Genomic DNA, 19,976 nt, shown 5'->3' on the forward strand with positions numbered 1-19,976 from the left:
AAGAGGTCTCCGGAAGCAACACGATGCCGCGCAAGTGCATATTCGTTGCCTGACTTCATCGAACATACCAGCACTTCGCTTTTCGGCAATGCTGTTAGTCTCCATGCGGCACGATTTGGCATGTGCAATTGTCCTCGTTTTCGTGCGCGCGATAAGCGGACAGAACTTCTAAAGTGAGTTCTCATCGCGTACTCTCCCGGAAACGTTTCGGGACAAACGATGGCTGCTGCGTCTTCAGAAGCCGAGTTGAAAGGTGCGCTCAACTTTCCCACGGTAGACTAAAAAAGCTGGGGGCCATGCTTCACGGCGATGGCACGGGCCCAATTGAACAATTAGAAAATTAAAAACCATAGGACTGCTTCTTTTCTGCATAATACGTATTTGGCAAATCGCGAATGTTTCTTGTGCCAATAGAACAATCATGGTACACACACATGAGAGGCTAAGCTTTCTCTTGCTGAGAAAAAGCATCATCTAGATGAGGTCAATCTTGCTTCAGTCGTACGTCCAGTCAAGGTCTTGTCGTGTACAGCTTACCTGTTAGGTTTGGCACAGGAGACATGCATCCAGCATGTTTGGACCGAACTACAAGAAGCAAGAGGTTACAGCAAGATCCACCAACAGCACGGCAGCATTTATGTAGTCAAACTCAGAACTCCGAAGTATTGTACCATAGTGCAATAAGTAACTTTCGAAAATACTACGGAGTATATCTTGAAACTTGATATACTTATGCCGGTCAAAACGCTAACTCTTCAAGCATTAGAGGTATCTTGGATAGTCGAAGCTAACGATCATTTATCAAAGGTCCCGCAATAATCTTACGAGTGAAAATCGTTTGTGAGATAAGAATCGCTTTCAACACATTTGCAAGTGGGACTTCATGAAAATGTGACAAGCGTAAAATTACAACATTTCTGTTTCGTAGCTAGCACAATGCTCCAGTAATAACTGTGCAAGCAATCATGGTACGTTTAGCTACCACGAAGTTTCTGCACCATCCAACCACAACAACTGCGTGGTTGTGGTCGGAAGCTGTGACTTCAAGGCGAATTCCTTGCAGATGCACCGTGTCTTCTTGCAGTAGATGCCGAACCGCGATTGTGCTTGCTCAAAGAATGAGTTCATGTCTAGACATCATTGACCAATGAACTCGAACGCAGCCGCGTTATCTAAGGATTAGCCGCAATCGATTCTACCTTTTGGTGGACACTACACGTATCAATTCGCTACGAAGCATTCTTCGAACGCGATGTCAATTTGGTGAGTGCGCTACAACCAGAGATGTTTTCTGACAACGAAGAAACATAACAGATTTTACATTCATTTTGCTAATTAGATTACAACGAAGACAGCAAATAGAACAACCGTCGAAAGAAGGCGACACGGGACAACCAGCTGGCGTCTTCGTTGTAATCATGTTTAACCAACTCACCCACCAGCATGCGGCCATTGATAATTCAAAAGAATGAGCATAACTGGTCGAAGCGACTCCATGAAATACGAGTCTCTGGACACACAAAGAGTAGGTGCGCGAAAACGCTTATATTAGACGAGTTGTCTACTATATGATTCAGAGAAAAAGTATAAAAGAAGAATCACTTACTCGGATGCTTAGAGCAGCGTTCTACACATCTTCAGGTGCACAAGCCCTCCCACCTCTTAATTACTGTCTAGATAAAACGGGGGGGGGATCTGAATCCCAAACTGCTGCACTTCCGATACCTTTTTGCTGGTACCCCATTTCCATTGACCCAGACAAACAGAAGGCGCTTCTGCAGCTCGAAATACAGCAACCTCATTCCATGTGAATTCCGCTTTCTTTGGTTCAGTACAGTCCTCTGTAGCCCGAGCAATAAAATTGCATTCGGGTGCCTTTTTGATAAACATCTAGTTCGTTCCTGCTAAGCGCAACTATCCATCATCCCTTGGACACCATTCGTGATGAAGACAAGGCAATAGCCTCCATGCTGAAGAAAGGTTTGTACTTCAATGATGAGCTCATTGGTGCAGACATCTTCAATACAACTTTAGACACCTACATAATGTCGAAGAGAATCATGAGAGACGCAGGTACAAATTTCCGTAAGTGGAAAACAAATGAAAAACATTTGTAAGAGGCATTTGAGCGTTAAGAAGAACTAGTAGAAAATGTACCAGAAACACCCGTTTTCGGTAAGCGCTGAGGTACAGCGACTAGTATGTTCCAATTCTATACAAATTTACTTTTCCAATACATGAACCACGCCCACGGCGAAAGGCAATGCACTCGACTAAAAACGTTTCTGGTGAAGGTCGAGGGTACGCTGGCTGCTCATCACGACAACCAACGCACTGAACAACGAGGCGTTCGCGCGTCGTTTTCCTCGCCATAGTCACTGAAGAACACATCATGCCGGAACCTACCGGGCAGCATCCGTGCTCGCCTTTTGTCAATTTATCGCTTCCAAAAGATCGTGGAAAAATCTGTGGCACAGATGACGTCGAGGTCAATGATTGGATCTCATGGTATCAGCGTGTAAGCAAACACAGCACGCGTGAGGATATGCTTATACTGGCGCACGTGGCATTTATGGTAAAGGCACCGTGCGTGTCTGCTGCGAGACGCATGGTCATGTCATGCATGAGCAGAACATGACCGTGAAACCAAAGGTTATGAATGGTTTCGCGCACAGTCATCTTTTTAATCAAACATTTCCTATGCTAATCACATTCTAGCGCTTTGCCATGAATTTGTCAGTAACATGTCCGAAGTTGGCAAGATCGGGCACACAGTCAAAGGTAGCGGCGATGACGCAATAAACATCTTGGTAATCAGGAACTGTGCTTCCGTGGACGCTATTGTGAAAGTGTGTCGGCGATTTGAACAAGGAAAATCCCGCCGTATCTCCCAGCAATTCAACAGGCTCCCCAATACAGCCGCACCATCACCATACGAAAAACCACCACCGCGTTAACAATTGCCGACTTCGAACACTTTGGCATGTATCATTCTTCGTGAACGAGAAGCAATAACACCGGCACTGACAAGGCATGTTCCTGAATTTGCTCATTGCTCAACCAAAGATGTTCTCTCCTCTTCTGTCCGATGTCTCGACTGTCAATCAGACTGTAGTTTCAGTGATTCAAGGCATGGTTAGGCAGAGAGTCGGTAATTTCTTACTCTCTTTCTGCACTGCGCGCATTCTGCCAGTCATACCAGTCACACCACCAGTTCAACCAGTCGCACCGAGAAACCAGCCCTTTTACTCTCAATACTGCAGTTCCTCTGGGTGGAGGACGACGGATGATCGCACAATGTTTCACGTGCTCGAGTTGGGAATATTGCGTGGCAGGACTGGAGGCGCCACCATCGCCTACTGGGTGGAACATCCGTAACTCCCTTCCTGCAGTCTATTCCCGTGTAGCATCGTCCCGCTCTCTTCCGACTGACACGCCAGATTTCGACGCTCGTACCCCCGTGTACAGCAGGTCACCACCGCCACGCGACCACCGATGTCACTCACTGCAAAACCGCTCAGTCCATTCGCCGCAAGCCCGCTGTTTCCCGTTACCTGCCAACCTTGGAAGCTACGCATCAGAAGATAAACGAGTGCAGCATGCAGAGGTTAAGGTGCATTCTTGACTCGGCTTCAAATCCTCGTCTCATTCTTTTTACCAGCTCTAATATGGTCGATCTCCAAGTTTACAGCGTTACTGTTACGGTACTTATGGTCGCCGGTGCACACATCTCGGCCATGAGCGCTAGTCTTCGTGAGAAGCTGAAGAAAGTGGAAACACCTGCTGTGTAAGGTACAGTAAGAGTCACCAATGGGAGCCCACTTGCCGATTTTGTAAAGAGTACTGCCGCCCTCAGTAAATCCGGCAATCGAACCAGGGCTCCGTTTCTTGCGCTTGAGCAGTGCCCATACAATCTGTCATCTTGGTCATTGACTTTTCTCCCACATTCAGCTCCCGTAGACTGTGGCGCCAGGATCCTTCAACTTGAACTTCCCTCTGTTCTCGAGACTCTTGTTGCTAGGCACACGCAGCTGTGTTCTTTAGAGTCCGTGCGATTGCCACCCCAGTCCACTACTTCCGATATTTGGACCCCGTCTCCTGCTGTCGCATATGGGGTTTACGCTGAATCCCCCATTATTGACGTTGTCTCGGCCCAGCATGTGACCGTACCACATACGGTTGTTGAAATTGTCAACAATGACGCTCATCTGGCTGTGCTCAGCCTTGGGTTATCCAGCCACTTTCTACCTTCCGGAATGGCACTTGCAACGTTGTCATCCTTAAACGACCGGCAGATTTCCACGCTAACCTCCGAAGGCACTTCAAGCGCAGCAGGATCCATTAGCCCGCCCACCAGTGAGTACAATAAAATTATTGCCGCGGAGCTTTCACATACGCGCATAGATGAGCTTTGTCATGTGTTAGTGTCAAAGCGGGATGTTTTTCACTTCGTCAATCGTCCACTTTGCCAGCCGACGGTCGTCATGCATCGAATCGATACCGGCGAAACAAACCCCATTTATCGACAGGATTATCGCGTTTCTGCTGCTACAAAATGAAGCCCACAGGATGACGCTAAAATAAATAATAGAACTTTCATGTAGCCCATGCGCATCTCCAGTTGTGCTGGTCAAGAAAAAACGGCACGTGGCGTTTCTGTGTCCATTAGAGTCACCTGAACAAGATCACTAAAAATCACGTATATCCGTTGCCACGCATAGCTGAGGTCCTCGACTGCCTCCATGGAGCAGGTTATTTTTTGTCCATTACCTGCGGTATACCTCATGATAGGCTGCCGCTCATCCTACGCACCATGAGAAGACGGCGTTTGTGACACCTGATGGGCTATACCAATTCACAGTTTTGCCCTTCGGTCTATGCAATCTGCCAGCCATATTTGAACTCACAATGGATTCTCTCCTTCGAGGCATCAAATGGTCGACTTGCTCGTCTTATATAGATGACGTTACTGTTTTTAAGGACGCTTAGCAACCATATTCAGCACCAGCCAGCCATTCTGCAAGTTTTCCGTAATGCAGTTCTTGGCCTCAACACATCCACGTGCCCCTTTGGCAATATTGCTCGCTCACCTTATTAATGTTGTAGGAATCCGACCTTAAAAAGAAAAAATGGTACCGTGAAGCATTTCCCTGCACCTTGCTCAACCAAGGAGGTTTCCTCCTTCTGTGGCTTATGCTCCTATTTGCGCCGCATTTCCAAAATTTCGCTGTCATCGCCTGTCCGCTTACTGACCTTCTAAATAAAGATGCGCATTTCTCATGGGGCCATCAAGAAGCTAATTTATTTTCGGCGCTTATCAGCCTCCTGACGGCTTCTTCTCTGTTGGCGCGCTTCGACCCATCTGCTCCTACGGAAGTTCGGACGGATGCCAGTGGATACGCTATCGAAGCCGTCCTTGCACAGTGCCAGCGTAGTCACGACTGCATTATAGCGTACACCTGCCGCATGGTCTCCTTACCCCCGGCCCCAGAGTGCAATTACTCAATTGAAAAGGGTGAATTCCTTTCCCTTGTTTGAACCATCTCCAGCTTTCTACCATACGACTTTTGACGGCCATTTACGGTAGTGTCTGGCCAACATGCCCTATGTTCACTTTCCTCGATGAAGGTTACTACAGGTTACCTTGGACGCTGAGCTATGAGCATACAAGAGTACTCGTTTCCCTCCGAGCACAAGACTGGCTAATTACCTCAAGACGCGGACTGCCTGTCTCGATATAACATGGATCGACCCCACAGCACCAACCATGATCTCGATGCCTGTGCATTTTTTACCTCGGAGGTTCTTACTTGCGGCAATGAACAGCCGCGTGATCCGGCATTACGCTCCGTAACCATCCTCCTCAGCTACGAGGCCTCTGACAAGTTGCCACGGATTTTATCATTACATAGTGGAATTTGATACCACCACAGTGTTTAGCCCGAAGGTGCTGAGCACTTGCTTGAGGTGCCCTTCCAAGTGCGAAACCGCAGCAGGCGATCTTGGTGTAACGCGCACTTATGATCGCATGCGGCGACGTTTTTCTTTAGCTTGGGCTTTATCGATGCGTGCAGAAGTATGTTTGCAACTGCGAAATGTGCCACCGATACTTTCTGCCGGCTTTCGACATCCTATTGATGTCCCAGTAGAGCCGTTCTTCAGCGTAGGACTCGATCTGCTTGAACCTTTCGCTACATCAGCACCAGGGAAAAAATGGGTCGCTGTCGTGACGGACTATGCCTCACCTAACGCTTTGCACGCGCACATACCACCAGCTGTGCTACCGTATTTACGACTTCTGCACGATGTCATTCTGAACTGTGGAGCTCCTCGTCAGCAGCTGACCAATCGCTGTCCTTAATTCTTGTCCCGTTTCATCAATGATCTTCTCGGCTCATGTTCCACAAAGCACAGTCACCACCACCTATCAGCTGTGGACAAATGGCATGTACTTTTATTCACCCAGTGCTTCGTTGGCGATTTCCTTGACATCATCCTCCCTTCTGTGTCCACGTTTTAGGTACAGATACTTGAGCACTCAGCGCTCAGCAGTCCTCCATAAAAAAAGCAACAAAATCCCCATAAAGAAAGGCGTCAAGCAGGGAGATACGATCTCTCCAATGCTATTCCAGCATGTTTACAGGAGGTATTCAGAGACCTGGATGGGAAAGAATCGGGCATGAGAGTTGATGGAGAATACCTTAGTAACTTGCGATTCGCTGATGACATTGCCTTGCTTAGTAACTCAGGGGAAAAATTGCAATACATGCTCACTGACCTGGAGAGGCAAAGCGGAAGGGTGGGTCTAAAAATTTTTCTGCAGAAAACTAAAGTAACGTTTAACAGTCTCGGAAGAGAACAGCCGTTTACGATAGGCAGCGAGGCACTGCAAGTGGTAAGCGAATACATATACTTAGGGCAGGTAGTGACCACAGATCCGGATCACGAGACTGAAATAATCAGAAGAATAAGAATGGGCTGGGATACGTTTGGCAGGCATTCTAAAATCATGAACAGCATGTTCCCAGTATCCCTAGAGAGAAAAGTATATAACAGCTGTGTCTTACCAGTACTGACGTATGGGGCAGAAACCTGGAGGCTCACGAAAAGGGATCTGCTTAAATTGAGGTCGACGCAACGAGCTATGGAAAGAAGGATGATGGGTGTAACGTTAAGGGATAAGAAAAGAACAGATTGGGTGAGGGAACAAACGCGAGGTAATGACATCTTAGTTGAAATCAAGAAATAGAAATGGGCATGGCCAGGACAAGTAATGAGGAGGGAATATAACCGATGGCCATTAAGGGTTACGGACTGGATTCCAAGGGAAGGGAAGCGTAGCAGGGGCCGCAGAACGTTAGGTGGGCGGATGAGATTAAGAAGTTTGCAGGGACGACATGGCGATAATTAGTACATGACCGGGATAGTTGGAGAAGTATGGGAGAGGCCTTTGCCTTGCAATGGGCGTAGTCAGGCTGATGATGATGATGATGACTTGAGCACTTTAGCTGCCCATTTATTTTGATCCATGTTCCTGAATCTCTCTGCAAAAGCAATATTGCTATACGCTACTGCGACGCGAAAGAGTCCCTAACTACATCTCCCTCCACTGCTTTATTTGGGGGTTTTCCATGGACTCCCAAAGCCAACCGGCCCAGCGATATTTGGTGCGCAAGTCCACCGATGCCACGGGAACTACTTTTCCTCTTCGTACCGCTAAGAAGAAGGGGAAAATTACAACGCAGACACCCTGTGCCACTTCTTTTTCTACATCGAATAACAGCGGCATGAATGCATAAGCAAAAAAAAACAAAGAACGGAGTTATTTTTTGGGTTGTCCCCGCGCATTGTAGGCTTTCGCACTCATCTGAGATGAGCAGATTAAACCTGAATACCGTACATATCGAAGAAAGCAAGCTTTCATTGGCACATTTATTTGCTATATTGAACTCGTTTTAGGTTGTACTGTATTTTTTGTTGTAAAAGACGATTCCTTAGGTCACATTCTTTTTTTTAGAAAAGCAATTCTGGCTTTGTCAAAAAAATTATCTGGCACTATAAAAATAACCAGTTATGCTCGATTAAACACATGCAACACTTGCGACACCCATCTAATCCATCAGCAAACAGTGCAGATGTCCATTTCGCTACTTCGGCAGAACCATGCGTAGTGTTGGTGTCATCTGCGAGCTTTGTGCTGGCTTTTCCGCAGTGCATACGAATGGTTAACCACGGCATCGCAATTGATGCATGGAAAAGAGCTACGTTACTCTGGCTCCCTGTGGGAGGCTACGGAAGGATTTTAAATGGAAAACACGAGTAAGGAACGAAGTTTCATGCACGCATACATTCGTGTTTTGGTGGTGGTAATATAGTGTGTCGCTTCATTGCTTCAATGCAAATCAGATTGAAGTTGAAATTTATTGCGAGATGCATCCGGGTATATTTTTTTCTGAAGGCCATTCTGTTAACCACGGAAGCTATAAAGCCAAGGGATCAATCCAGACAATATTTATTCGGTAAAACTCTCAGTGATATTAACTTACTGTGATTTTACCGATGTATTCATAATTTTCCCTTCAGATATGTAAGCTAAATTTTGCATTTTTGCTTCTTGAGCTAAATGGCCCTGGTGATAGGAATTTAGGTATTTTTAAAGATATGTACAACACGAAATAGCGGCTGACAATTTTAGAAACAATGCAATGCCGTATTCTGCCTCGCATCAATACCAGGTTTTTCATTTCGTCTCGCTTGCTAGTTGACTCGAGCTTTCCTAAGATGTTGGGAGTGCTTCTCCAAACTCGCTGGGTAGACTTCCCTCCCTAAATGAGTACGCCAACTAACGGCAGTCCTAATGACAACGTCCTTGTGAACTTCATTTTGAGGTAAACACAAGCCGTTCGCTTAAGTCATATTGCATCTGTGATCATGGTTCGCGTCTTTCAATTTTCTTTGTGCATAATTTATTATTTCTGCTTACTTTAAGGATTTCCCTTCGACATTACGCAAAGAAACAGATTTTTTTCCGCGCTCCGAGTCGCTGCACAAATTGACCACTACACTTCAAACCTAATGTATGCTGAGAAACCCCTCTCTACTTATAAAGTTATGAGATACGCAGGTAGATGTGAGTTCAGTTTTTGTGGCTTCATGAATTAGTTCAGCATTTTTGACGTTCTCCTTTAGGCTCTAAATATATCTCGACATGGTCTCGACTAGCGGTTCTTACAGTTCCTTCACAAACCTGATCTTCCCCTCTGGTTAACCTCCCTGCCTTTCCGCTTTCCTCTGTCTCCCTCTCTTTTTCACAATCCATCGGCCCTTTCCCCTCTAGGACCCCTACGGCCCCTAGGAAAAGTCTACTACAAATTTCTCGGTTAAAGCAGAGCTAAAGATCTATGGTGACGAAATAACAAAACATTACTTCAGAGCAAATCGACCAGCTTCGAAATACATGCAATAGAACTGGTAGGTATGCAAAAATATGACATCTTCCAAATGAACTATAGTGGGTGGTCCGCAGCTGTAGAGAGTGTGGCTGCGTGGTTCGTTCTAAGTGTCATAGAGAGGTGGGAGGCTGCGCTTTTAATACCGATTCACAGCGCAACACAGTGGGACAAAACAGGTCAAGAGAAACCAGAGAGTACAAAGGGTAACTGCCGACAGCTGAATTATATATGTCCACACAAATGCATGCATCCTGGAAGAAAAACTTTCTTGCGTCGAAGCTTGTCAGGTTAAATTGAAGGGGCCGGCATCACCAAGCACTTTTATCGGTCAGTTGAATCGCTTTATGTCGCGCCGATGGCTCATGTTTGATAACTTCGAAGCAACATCTATAGGGTGCGCGCAATGTTAACTCTTCCAGTTTAACAAAAATGTGGTCCCTCCTCAGATGGTTGCTCTGCATTCTGCAGTAAATATTGTAGTAGGCGGTTAGCAGCTGCGGAATGCGTGACTGCAAGGTGGGCGACTGCTTAGATATGAAGCTTTCTGAACCATGTGGCATATGAGACTCCGTTTTTCTATGGAGGCTGTGACCGAAAGCGAAATCTGGGACGGCTGTAGCCATCATTCCTTTGCACCAAAGGTATGCCTGTAGTGGATCGATGTTTTAGAGCGCAGCTCTTTGGCGTCCGTTCCTGGGTTTCGCGTCGTCGTCGGCGTTGTCGTCGCCCTCGTAACCATCTCCGCCCCCCTTTCATCCCCCCAGCGCTAGCAGCGACCGACTGATACCGCTGGATGCCGCTGACGCCGCTAGAGAGTCAAGATAACGTGACTGCATAGAACACCGTCGCCGCCATGCAGAAAGAGGAGGAAAGGGTCCCCCCCCCTGTTCTTGTGTGGCGGATAGGGTGCTCTTCAGTTGCCGACGCGCCGGTTATTTCACGTAGGCCCCGGCACGTCGACGAAAAATTGGAGGACGCTTAAGCTTCGCCTTCAAGAGTGGGACGCGACAGCGTTCCCGTCGACCCGCCAAGGGGTATAAGACAATGCGCTACGGCACAGCAATCACTTACGATGCGCCCCGCATCGGACTTAGCGCCCACCTATCACGCGGTGAGCGTCGAGCAACGCAGCGTTCGGCGCGGCAACGAAACGTGCGCCTGAGCGAACGAAACGAACCAAAGAACTCGGTGTCTCGGAGGGGAAACGATCTACGCCAGCCAAACGTCGTGATCGGCACGGGCAGAGAGATAGATAGTAATCTAAACCGGGAGCACGGCGAAGCGTCGTCAGGGGAGAGGGAGTCCCGCGACGCGCCTGGCAGCGGTCCCAATGCGCGCGCGGCGCGCCTCCTGTCGGGGCAGCGCCGTACATTGAGAGGAGGGGGTCTTCTGTGTTTGCCGCAAGATGGCTCTGCGTCTGCGGAAAGCGCAGAAGAAATGCAGCGGAAACGCACTTCGCAACTCGTGTAATTGTGACTTCTGTACGTTACATGTTCATAATTACCGATATACACCGCAGTAGAACTTTCCACGGCTCGTTTCGAAGGCAACACCGCATTCACTAGAGGCGCGTTTGCACCGCTTGAAAGCATCGAACTCGTGGCTGAGTGGTAGCGTCTCCGTCTCACACTCCGGAGACCTGGGTTCGATTCCCACCGGGTCAATCTTGGAAGTTGCTTTCTATTTATGAAGCGCCTGCCGTGATTTATCGCTCACGGTCAACGCCGCCGACGCCGACACCCGACACCGACGACACCGGCTTTTCTGCGACACGAGCTCCTTAACGCTATCGCGTTAATACGTGACCACCTTCCCACGGCTAGACCTGGTTCTTAGCGCTGCGGAAGCGAGGGTATCATATTGTTTGTGTCGGCATCGGCGGCGTTGTCCCTGAAACCAACTCCGCAGCTGGGGTTGACTCACTATCGGCGTCAGCGGCATGAGTCAGTCGCTGCTATCTCTTCCCTCCTCCCTTTATCGTGTTGTCCGCTTGCTGCGCGCGCTTCTGCCCCCATCGTTTGCCGTTGGGTGTACACGCCGCTCCGCTCCCCCCTCTTCCTGCGAGTCTCCGGTTGTCAAACCGCCGGCTCGAACTTAATTCCTTTCTTCGCTCCTCCTCCAATGCAACCCCTGTGCGGTGGCAATCGGAGAGCAAGATCGGTGGCGGCGGATCTGTATATGTGCACCGCCCGAGCCGAAATTGCCGCTGCCGTTCGCCCTGTGCGGTGGCAATCAGAGAGCCAGATCGGTGGCGGCGGATATGTATATGTGCACCGCCCGAGCCGAAATTGCCGCTGCCGTTTGCCACTGCGAAATTATCTGCCAGTTCTTTCTGAGCCATGAGCGAGACGACCGATGGAAGTCCTCCGTCTGCTGCTGCTGCTGCTGCTGCTGCTAAACTAGCTGCCAGAGCAGAGGCCCAGCGCCGTCGCCGTCAGAATCCAGAGGTGCGTGCCGCCGAAGCAGAAGCTTACGGTCGCCGCCGTCGAGATGATCCAGGAGTACGCGTCGCCGAAGCAGAGGCTAAGCGCCGCCGCCGAGAAGACCCTGCCGTTCGCGCCGCCGAAGCGGAGGCTCATCGCCGCCGTCGAGAGCAACCAGCAGTAAGCGAGGCTGAAGCAGAAGCTCATCGCCGCCGCCGAGAAGACCCTGCCGTTCGCACCGCCGAAGCGGAGGCTCATCGCCGCCGTCGAGAGCAACCAGCAGTAAGCGAGGCTGAAGCAGAAGCTCATCGCCGCCGCCGAGAAGACCCTGCCGTTCGCACCGCCGAAGCGGAGGCTCATCGCCGCCGTCGAGAGCAACCAGCAGTAAGCGAGGCTGAAGCAGAAGCTCATCGCCGTCGCAGAGAAGACTCTACCGTTCGCGCGGCCGAGGCCGAGGCCAAACGCAAACAAAGGCTCGCAAACAGTCAGGGTGCAACAAATGCTTTCCGGCGACAGTTTACAGACAATCCGTTTGGAAGTGTGTGTTCAGTGTGTGATCGGCTCTGGTTCTAAAATGACGTGAAACCGCTTCCGGATACGTGCCGTGAGAATCTCCGGTGTGCGTTTCCCAACTCGGACTTGTGTCAATTCAGACTGTGTTCTTCATGCATGCAGAAAAGGTGAAACAGCTTATTTGCTTCGCTCAAATTTCGCATTAGGAAGTAACGTAATCGTCGGTAATTTTTTTTTAAGTAGTGTCTAGTATGCACTTGTTAACAGCATGATTTTGCCTTCATGCCCGTCTGGTGATCACAGACAAAGAGTCGTATATCACGTTCCGTTTAAGATAGCAGGAAGTTGGTTTATTGGGTTACTCTCCGAATGCACACAGCCACTTTGACGGGTCAGGAGAAACGGGAAAATAGAAGGTTTCAGCTTGCGCGATTGAAACTGAGCCTTACAATTACCCGAGGGCCAACCATGCGAGCAACAATCCACATCGTCCCTTTCTTGCAATACTACGGTCTACAAAAGGATTTTATCGGGTAACAGTAAATGTTACATAAAAAAAACAAGCACTTCCCCCCACGCGGTGTTGAGCTCGTTCTTGTGCGAAGAATATTGCTGGTAGATGTTTACCCTGCATAATTTAGGATCAGGCAAAGCGTTACCAGGTGGATTGACGGGTTCGTGTAAGACAAATAATTAGCCGCGCAATGCGGGTGCGGCTATTACGGAAGCAGGAAGTCGACGGTTACGACGGTCGTTTGACACCGGCGGTATGATTCCAACTCCGGCCCTTGCACGGGAGCTTAGCTTACCACATACCGTTTCTTAAGCACCACATAGTTACTGAAATTGCGTAAGTGAGAGAAACACAAATTGTGACGTCCCCTTTGGGTACGTGTTATAAAGTCATACTTACCTGTGGCTGTCATGTTGTGTTTGTTACAGCGACGATGTCATTTTCACTCTGGCCATAAAATGTTGAGGTTTGTTCGACCGCAACCATGCAGTTGCTACACCGTCACAATTTTCTGCGCACAGCTTGCTGCTACGAGGACGGTAGCGGGAAATGTGGGTCGATTCCGTTTACAGTACAGTCTAACGCGACGCATCACAGTCAGAGCTTTCACGAGGATGGGACTCGATAAACTGGAATATAACATACGCGCCGACGTGTTAAATAAGTGGTAGGCTGTAGCACGACAGAAGTTAGTGTACGATAACGGCTTAGCGGATGAAGAGCGTTGGGCAGTTGTGCTCAAAGGCCGCAGTTAGGTTCTTAAGTTGATGAATCATTCCAGTCGTTTACAATGGCCCGACGCATGATTGAGCAAGAAATACCTATCTACTTACCGGCTTCCCTCAAGTTGGCGATACTGAGGACAGTGTACAGTTTTAGCGAAGACTGAAAGAAAGTTAAAGGGCTCTGCGACGTTTTTAATGTCTCTAGTAAGCTTGCTCAGTAAAATAATCATTTGGGCATTGTCGAATATAGCGCACTTTCGACGCAGTCCTAATTCGTCACATGCTACAGTGAAGGCACATTATGCAATTTGTACGAGCGCGAACGTTTTGGCTAAATAGAAATTTCTGTTGTCTTTTTTTTTGCAGGCACTGGAAGTACAGTTGTCAATATAAGACTGGTAGTTAGTGGCATATATTGCTTTTTAGCTTGCTTGCTTTCCCTTGGTCTGATACTGGCAGCCAACTCTGTAAGTACTAAGTTACTCACAAGGACCGAACTATGCGAATAGTCCTCCCAAATTTTGTTTCGCTTGTTAGTACCCAGAACGCCCTGAAGTGTTAATGAAGGCAGTGAAGAGCGGTGGGAGGTAGCTCGGGAGCGCTGGCTGAATTTCTAGTAGAGCTCCCACTGAAGAACGATCGCATGCGGAGTAAGACAACAATGTGCTTTTTGCATACAACCTCGTTATTGCATTGTGAGAGAAGTTTCTAAGCCAGCGCCTCATAGTCGGCAAGCGCTTAATATTGGTAGCAATTATTATGGACGCTTGCAGCAAATTCACGTCATCAGCGCTGATGAATTGTCTACATCCATGCGCCACTCGAGCTTGGGACTTGGACAACTCTATTAAAAATTTCTATGGGAATTCAATGAGAAATTGAATGAGATGTATGCATGTCGCCCAGATTTGACGGGAAGTGAATGATATGCTATGCATATTGAACGAGCTCTCATAGAAAATGTGCGAGATCTGTATGATGTGCTACGCAGACTTCTAGGAAGTGCATGAGATTTATGCGACGTGCTATAAGAATGCGTAGAGCTTGTATGAGATATGTGTGATGTGCTATGTGGACCTGACAAAATTATGTACGAGGTGTGTGAGGTGGCGTGTGAATTTACACACTGTAGTCGTGCAGGCGAAATGATCTTTGAGGATGACTATGAACTGCATACAAAGTATGTGCACTTAAGTTGTGTGCATACAAGAGCTCAATAATGACAGTAAGATTTATGATGAGTTGTTTGTAGTACATGCAAGAACATGAGCAATGTGTTTGATGACATTGAACCATTGTGACACACATACCAGCATACATTATAGAGTAAAGAAGAGGTTCGGAGTTAAACTTCTGGAATTTCATGCAATGAACACATACATGCCAATCATAGCTGGTGTCGGTACTTTTGATGCAAATATTTTGACTTGCGGACTAATTCTCAGATGAACACTTGTGGCGATACTAGTTCCTTTGCATGACGCATTCCTCTACCAGACAATAAGCACTGGATAACGTAACAATATGGTCGAAACAGAGAATGAATTCCCTGTTCCCTTCAGATCTGCCTAAGATTTCAATGCAATGTAGGAGTTGGGTACCTTGAATGTTTCCTAATAAAATGGTGCATGTTTGTTTTTGCACACAATAAAAGAATCTGGCAATGTGATCACAGTGCATAGAAAACACTTCAAACAAGGATGAGTGGGCAAAGGTGTTTATGGCAGGCAGTTTGATCAGTGAAAGAAGGTGCATGCACTTTGTCACATCCTAATACAGCTTGCAAGTTAAGTGATGGGCTTTTACATGCCGAAACCACTTTCTGATTATGAGGCATGCCGTAGTGGAGGTCTCCGAAAATTTCTATCACCTCGGGTTCTTTAACGTGCACCTGAATCTATGCACACGGATGTTTTCGCATTTCGCCCACGTCGGAAGGCGGCTGCCATGGCGGGGATTCGATCCCGCGCCCTCGTGCTCAGCAACCCAACACCATAGCCACTGAGCAACCAGGGCGAGTAATATTGCTTGCATCGGAGATGTCAGTCAGTAATGGGCGAACTTGAAGGTGTATATTTTCCAAATAGCCAGGTGCGTGAACCAGAATACCGTCAAATACAAATTTGCTCTCTTTTCATTAGCCACGGTAAGAGCATATTAGTGCCTGTTTTTGCCAAAACGTAGAAGCCAGGAATGAAATTGGCCATGCATGCCCACATAACAAAAATAAAAAGCAGAAACAAGAAGCACAGTGTAAATAAGTTGGTGAACAGACAGCCAAAATAGCCGTCAAGATTAATCGCACTTTGTTACAAATAAAATAATAAAATTATATAACCATTAATAACTAAACATGTCATGTGATCAATGCACAAGTACTGCTATGAAAAATTATTTGCACTGTCTTTCACAATTTGTTGAGAGAGCTTGATCTAGTAAAAATCCGCATATGTGCACAGCAGTGGCAAAAAACGAGATTAGCGTCGCAACTTGGTGACCACTATCTGCCTACTTACTACACAAAACTGAATTTGAAATTAAAGAAGAAATGACAAAGCAGTTCATGAGCCAATTATGGTTAAGCGCACTGCAATGCCTTGTCATGCGTTGAAAGCTGACCTCGAAGCAACCAAAATTTAAGTGCCCCTACATTAACGCAGGGTCTTTAAATGACGAGCACGTAGCACATCCTGGCATTCGCGGACGCCGTCACGAAATGAAAAACACCATTGCAAAGCGCTGGCACAATAACGACTCATGTCGGATGCGCGCGCACACAGAACGAATGCGGGCAGTTTCCTAAAGCACTCATAAAAAACATTGCGGACGTCCTTACGCGTTCGATGCATATGAGAAGCGCCCGCAAAAACACACACATACACACACACACACACAAACACACACACACACACACACACATACACACACACACACACACACGCCGAACGCCAGCAGTCTCCGAAAGCAATCGCGAAAGACGGTAAGGATGTTCTTGCAAGAAAGTAAATCCAAACGGTATGGCACCATTTCCCAATGCACAAACTGCACCATCGAATCATGAACAGTACCCATCCATAGAACGGCGCACAACAAGCCGGAACAAAGTGTACGCCACTCGACGCCAAATCCGTCGGCGATCTCACCGCTGAGAAACACGAACACTGTCTAACATTCACAAACCAAACGACGATGTGCTGCGAACTTCTAAGAAATTTTACGGCCCTGACTGGTTGATGCGGCTGCTCCGCAGGCTGTCCTCGCTGTTGAAAGCAATGTCAGCAAAGTTCTTGAAACAGGCCGCCTAACACGCACAGCATGTAAATAATACGCCTCTACTACCCATGCGATCACGGTTACCGGAACCAGAGACACCACAGTAAACATCCTCTATCGTATTGAAATGATGTCATTTCCCTTGGTTTCGGTCGAGGTTTATAGTTACATGCTCAGCTGCAGGACTATTCCTTTCGACCAGGGCGCGACTCGTTCCTAGGACTGTGAGGGCGCTGCGGTCGAGCTCTGCGCCAAGTGAGCGGCGCTGCTCTGCTGACTGTGCACGCTAGTTGCGGTGTTTGCGCTGCTTGTGCTGTAGCCGATTTTATTTTCTCACTGTGTGTGCCTTGTCACTGTCCTCGTGCACGTGGCCGGCGGTTGAGACCTTTTGCGTCGGGTCCAAGTTCTGCGCTCATGGAGGCGCCAGTACCGGCGACGTGGGGGTCACCGAGCGTTAACATTGAGTGCGCACTTTGGTTTGCAGGCCCACTTATTTTTCATCTCATTCGTTTCTTCGGACGTGCGCCCTCAGGTATGGTGTCTGTCGGAAATTATAGTTCAGCTTAAACAACAACAAAAAAAAGAAATAACGGCTGCTTTCGTCTGCGAGTACCATGTAAATGCCGAGAGCCGGGACAAACAACCATAACAGTGCCAGGATGTAGCAGACGACACCCGCACGCTTGGCGCGGACGTCGATGGCAGCGCTGCGGTGGCGGGAACGGCAGCGGGCCCCTCGGTGCGCATAGGCGAGGCGAGGAGTCGACGTACTTAAAGGAATCTATGAACGTTGCGACGGCCCGGGTGGGCGATGCGATATTGGTAGCTTGATCATATTTACGTGGTGCTTACAGAACATGTGCTCCTTTTTTGTGTGCATTAACGGTCACTAAGCCCTTGGGCCTCTGCAACACTATTAGCTCGCTGTATGTTTATTGCGGTGCGCCGCTATTGATAATAGTAGTGCGGTCTATTCGCGCTTTCTTTGAACCGGCTATTGAGAACCTCTGGTACTCTCGCCGCACCCACATCGGGTCAGAGTGCATGGAAGAATGTGTTGATAGTTTTGCTATCGCGCGCTGTAGATCAGCGCAATCCGCCTTTTGCAATGCATTGTGGCGCCATCGTGCGGTGGCCCCGAGAAACAATTTGGCAGACGCCGCTGCGGACCGCCACAGCCGTCCCACGCGAGACTCGCGACCAAACAAGCAGCGTGCGACACAAGACCGAAGCAACGTGCGCGCATCTAATCTGCTTGCTTTTACAAGGTGCGTACAAAACGGTCACGGCCACTTACGTGTTCCAGGACGTGCGCGCATCTAATCTGCTTGCTTTTACAAGGTGCGTACAAAACGGTCACGGCCACTTACGTGTTCCAGGTTATGTTCGTGTATTTGGTACTTGCCAACATTCCTGAACCTCTCATGCAATTTACAAATTCTTTGTCATTCTACAATTTTACTAATGTTCCAAAAGTAATGAGAATGAAGTTGTATTGGTGAAGATGTTTTAAAGCTATTGACAGATGGGGTGGCATGAAATCACGAAAATGCACGTAAAAATCGTGATAACACTTAGGCTGCTTTCTTAATTGTTAGCAATAAAAACCCTCACGAAAATACGAGAGAGGCACTTGCTTTAGGTAAGTTTATTAAGATACGTTGCAGAAGAAGGCCAAATTGGCAGCAACAAAAGCACTGAGAAAAACTCTGTGATCTAAAAACAACTTAGTTTCTGCTGTTCCAAGTGTGCTGCTTGTGTACAGCGTGTCAAGGTAAATAATGGTTAATAATGTGTGCATAGAAAAATGTGGGTGCTGAGAGAAAGCTTTAAGAAAGTGCGCGCTGTCTTTCCTAAACACGATTTCTGTCTAGGATTTTTGCAAAATATAAAGTGCACAGGCTGGCAGGTTTGGTAGAAAATTTTCAACACTCAACACTTTTGCTTAGATTTTAGTGCAACCAGTCCAATATGTGTCCCTAGTAAAGCTCAGCGTCAAGCTTGAAGCTGATCTCTGATGTCACATAAGCTGTAGGTTGTAATAACGTGGTATCACAAACTGCTTGTTACGCATGTCACTCAACCTGGTACAGTGGTCATTAGTGAGAGTATAACCAAAAGCTGGGTAATCTTTACCCTACTGCACATGATGTGGGATAGGGCGTGAACTATGCTATACTGGTACCATCTCCCTCATCTTCTCCTCCACATTGTTCAGTCAACTCGCTTATATGCAGAACTTCTAGAGGCATGAATGTGGTGTTGACTGCTAGACTTGGCTGATGTGAATTTCTACAGTTTTTGGTACCCTCAAAGCCATGCTATACTTTGCATGCATTTTAACATGGTCAATTTGAAATGTGTAATTAGCTGTGGCATTTTCAGATAAACAAGGCCTGTTGTTGTGAATAATGCATTACTCGCATTTTCTGGTACTCTTTCAAGGAGCAGCCTATAGGCTGCTCCCCGATGAAGTGACCACCTTTGCTTACAATACGTGGCAGTCTGGTCAAGTTTACTCAACCTGACTGCCATCTATGCATGAGGAGGAGGATAGAGGCAAAAAAGGGATCTTGGAATAATGTTTTTGCACAGATACAGCATACATTGCACTTTTGTTATCTTCCAGGATTTGTTACTGAACGCTTTCTATGGGCGAATATCAGCAGTTTCATTCCTATTTATACTTAATAAGAATTGCTTTGTTCACAGTGTCACAGCTCACTTGTTTTAATGCAGTTGTGGCTAGAATACTCTGTTGCTGATCCGTGCTGATCTCTACGCGTGAGTTGATCCCACAACATCCAGGCACAACTGTGCTTTGCTTCATTGACAAGGTAATATGATATGGACACATTGCGCCACAGTATAAGTTTTGGGAAATGTTTTAAGAAGAGACAAGTGTTGGCCTTGGTGATGAATACGCTCGTTTCCTTTTTTTAAAATGCTCTCTTTGCAGTGTTACTCGTGTACAAGTTTTCAGAGGATGCTTACTCTCTTTAAATGCAAACTGCCATGGAACTTGTTTATGCGTTATTCTTTCACTCTTTGTACTCTTGCACTCTTCCCGCAAAAA

The 19,976-nt window shown here is 47.4% G+C and overlaps 1 protein-coding gene across 6 annotated transcripts in view; it reads left to right on the plus strand.

The window, feature by feature from the left end:
• LOC139050390 (uncharacterized) overlaps positions 1-19,976 on the plus strand; it is a 527,729-nt gene that overhangs the window by 369,859 nt on the left and 137,894 nt on the right. For 5 of the 6 annotated variants that reach the window (XM_070526672.1, XM_070526673.1, XM_070526674.1 and 2 more), the window contains one exon: positions 13,994-14,094. The exons of the other annotated variant lie outside the window; for it this stretch is intronic. In XM_070526672.1, the coding sequence (XP_070382773.1) occupies positions 13,994-14,094 (101 nt within the window). The remainder of the gene's footprint in view (positions 1-13,993; positions 14,095-19,976) is intronic. 6 annotated transcript variants of the gene reach the window in all.

The sequence above is a fragment of the Dermacentor albipictus genome, chromosome 10 (assembly GCF_038994185.2).
Source record: "Dermacentor albipictus isolate Rhodes 1998 colony chromosome 10, USDA_Dalb.pri_finalv2, whole genome shotgun sequence".
Classification (NCBI taxonomy): domain Eukaryota; kingdom Metazoa; phylum Arthropoda; class Arachnida; order Ixodida; family Ixodidae; genus Dermacentor; species Dermacentor albipictus.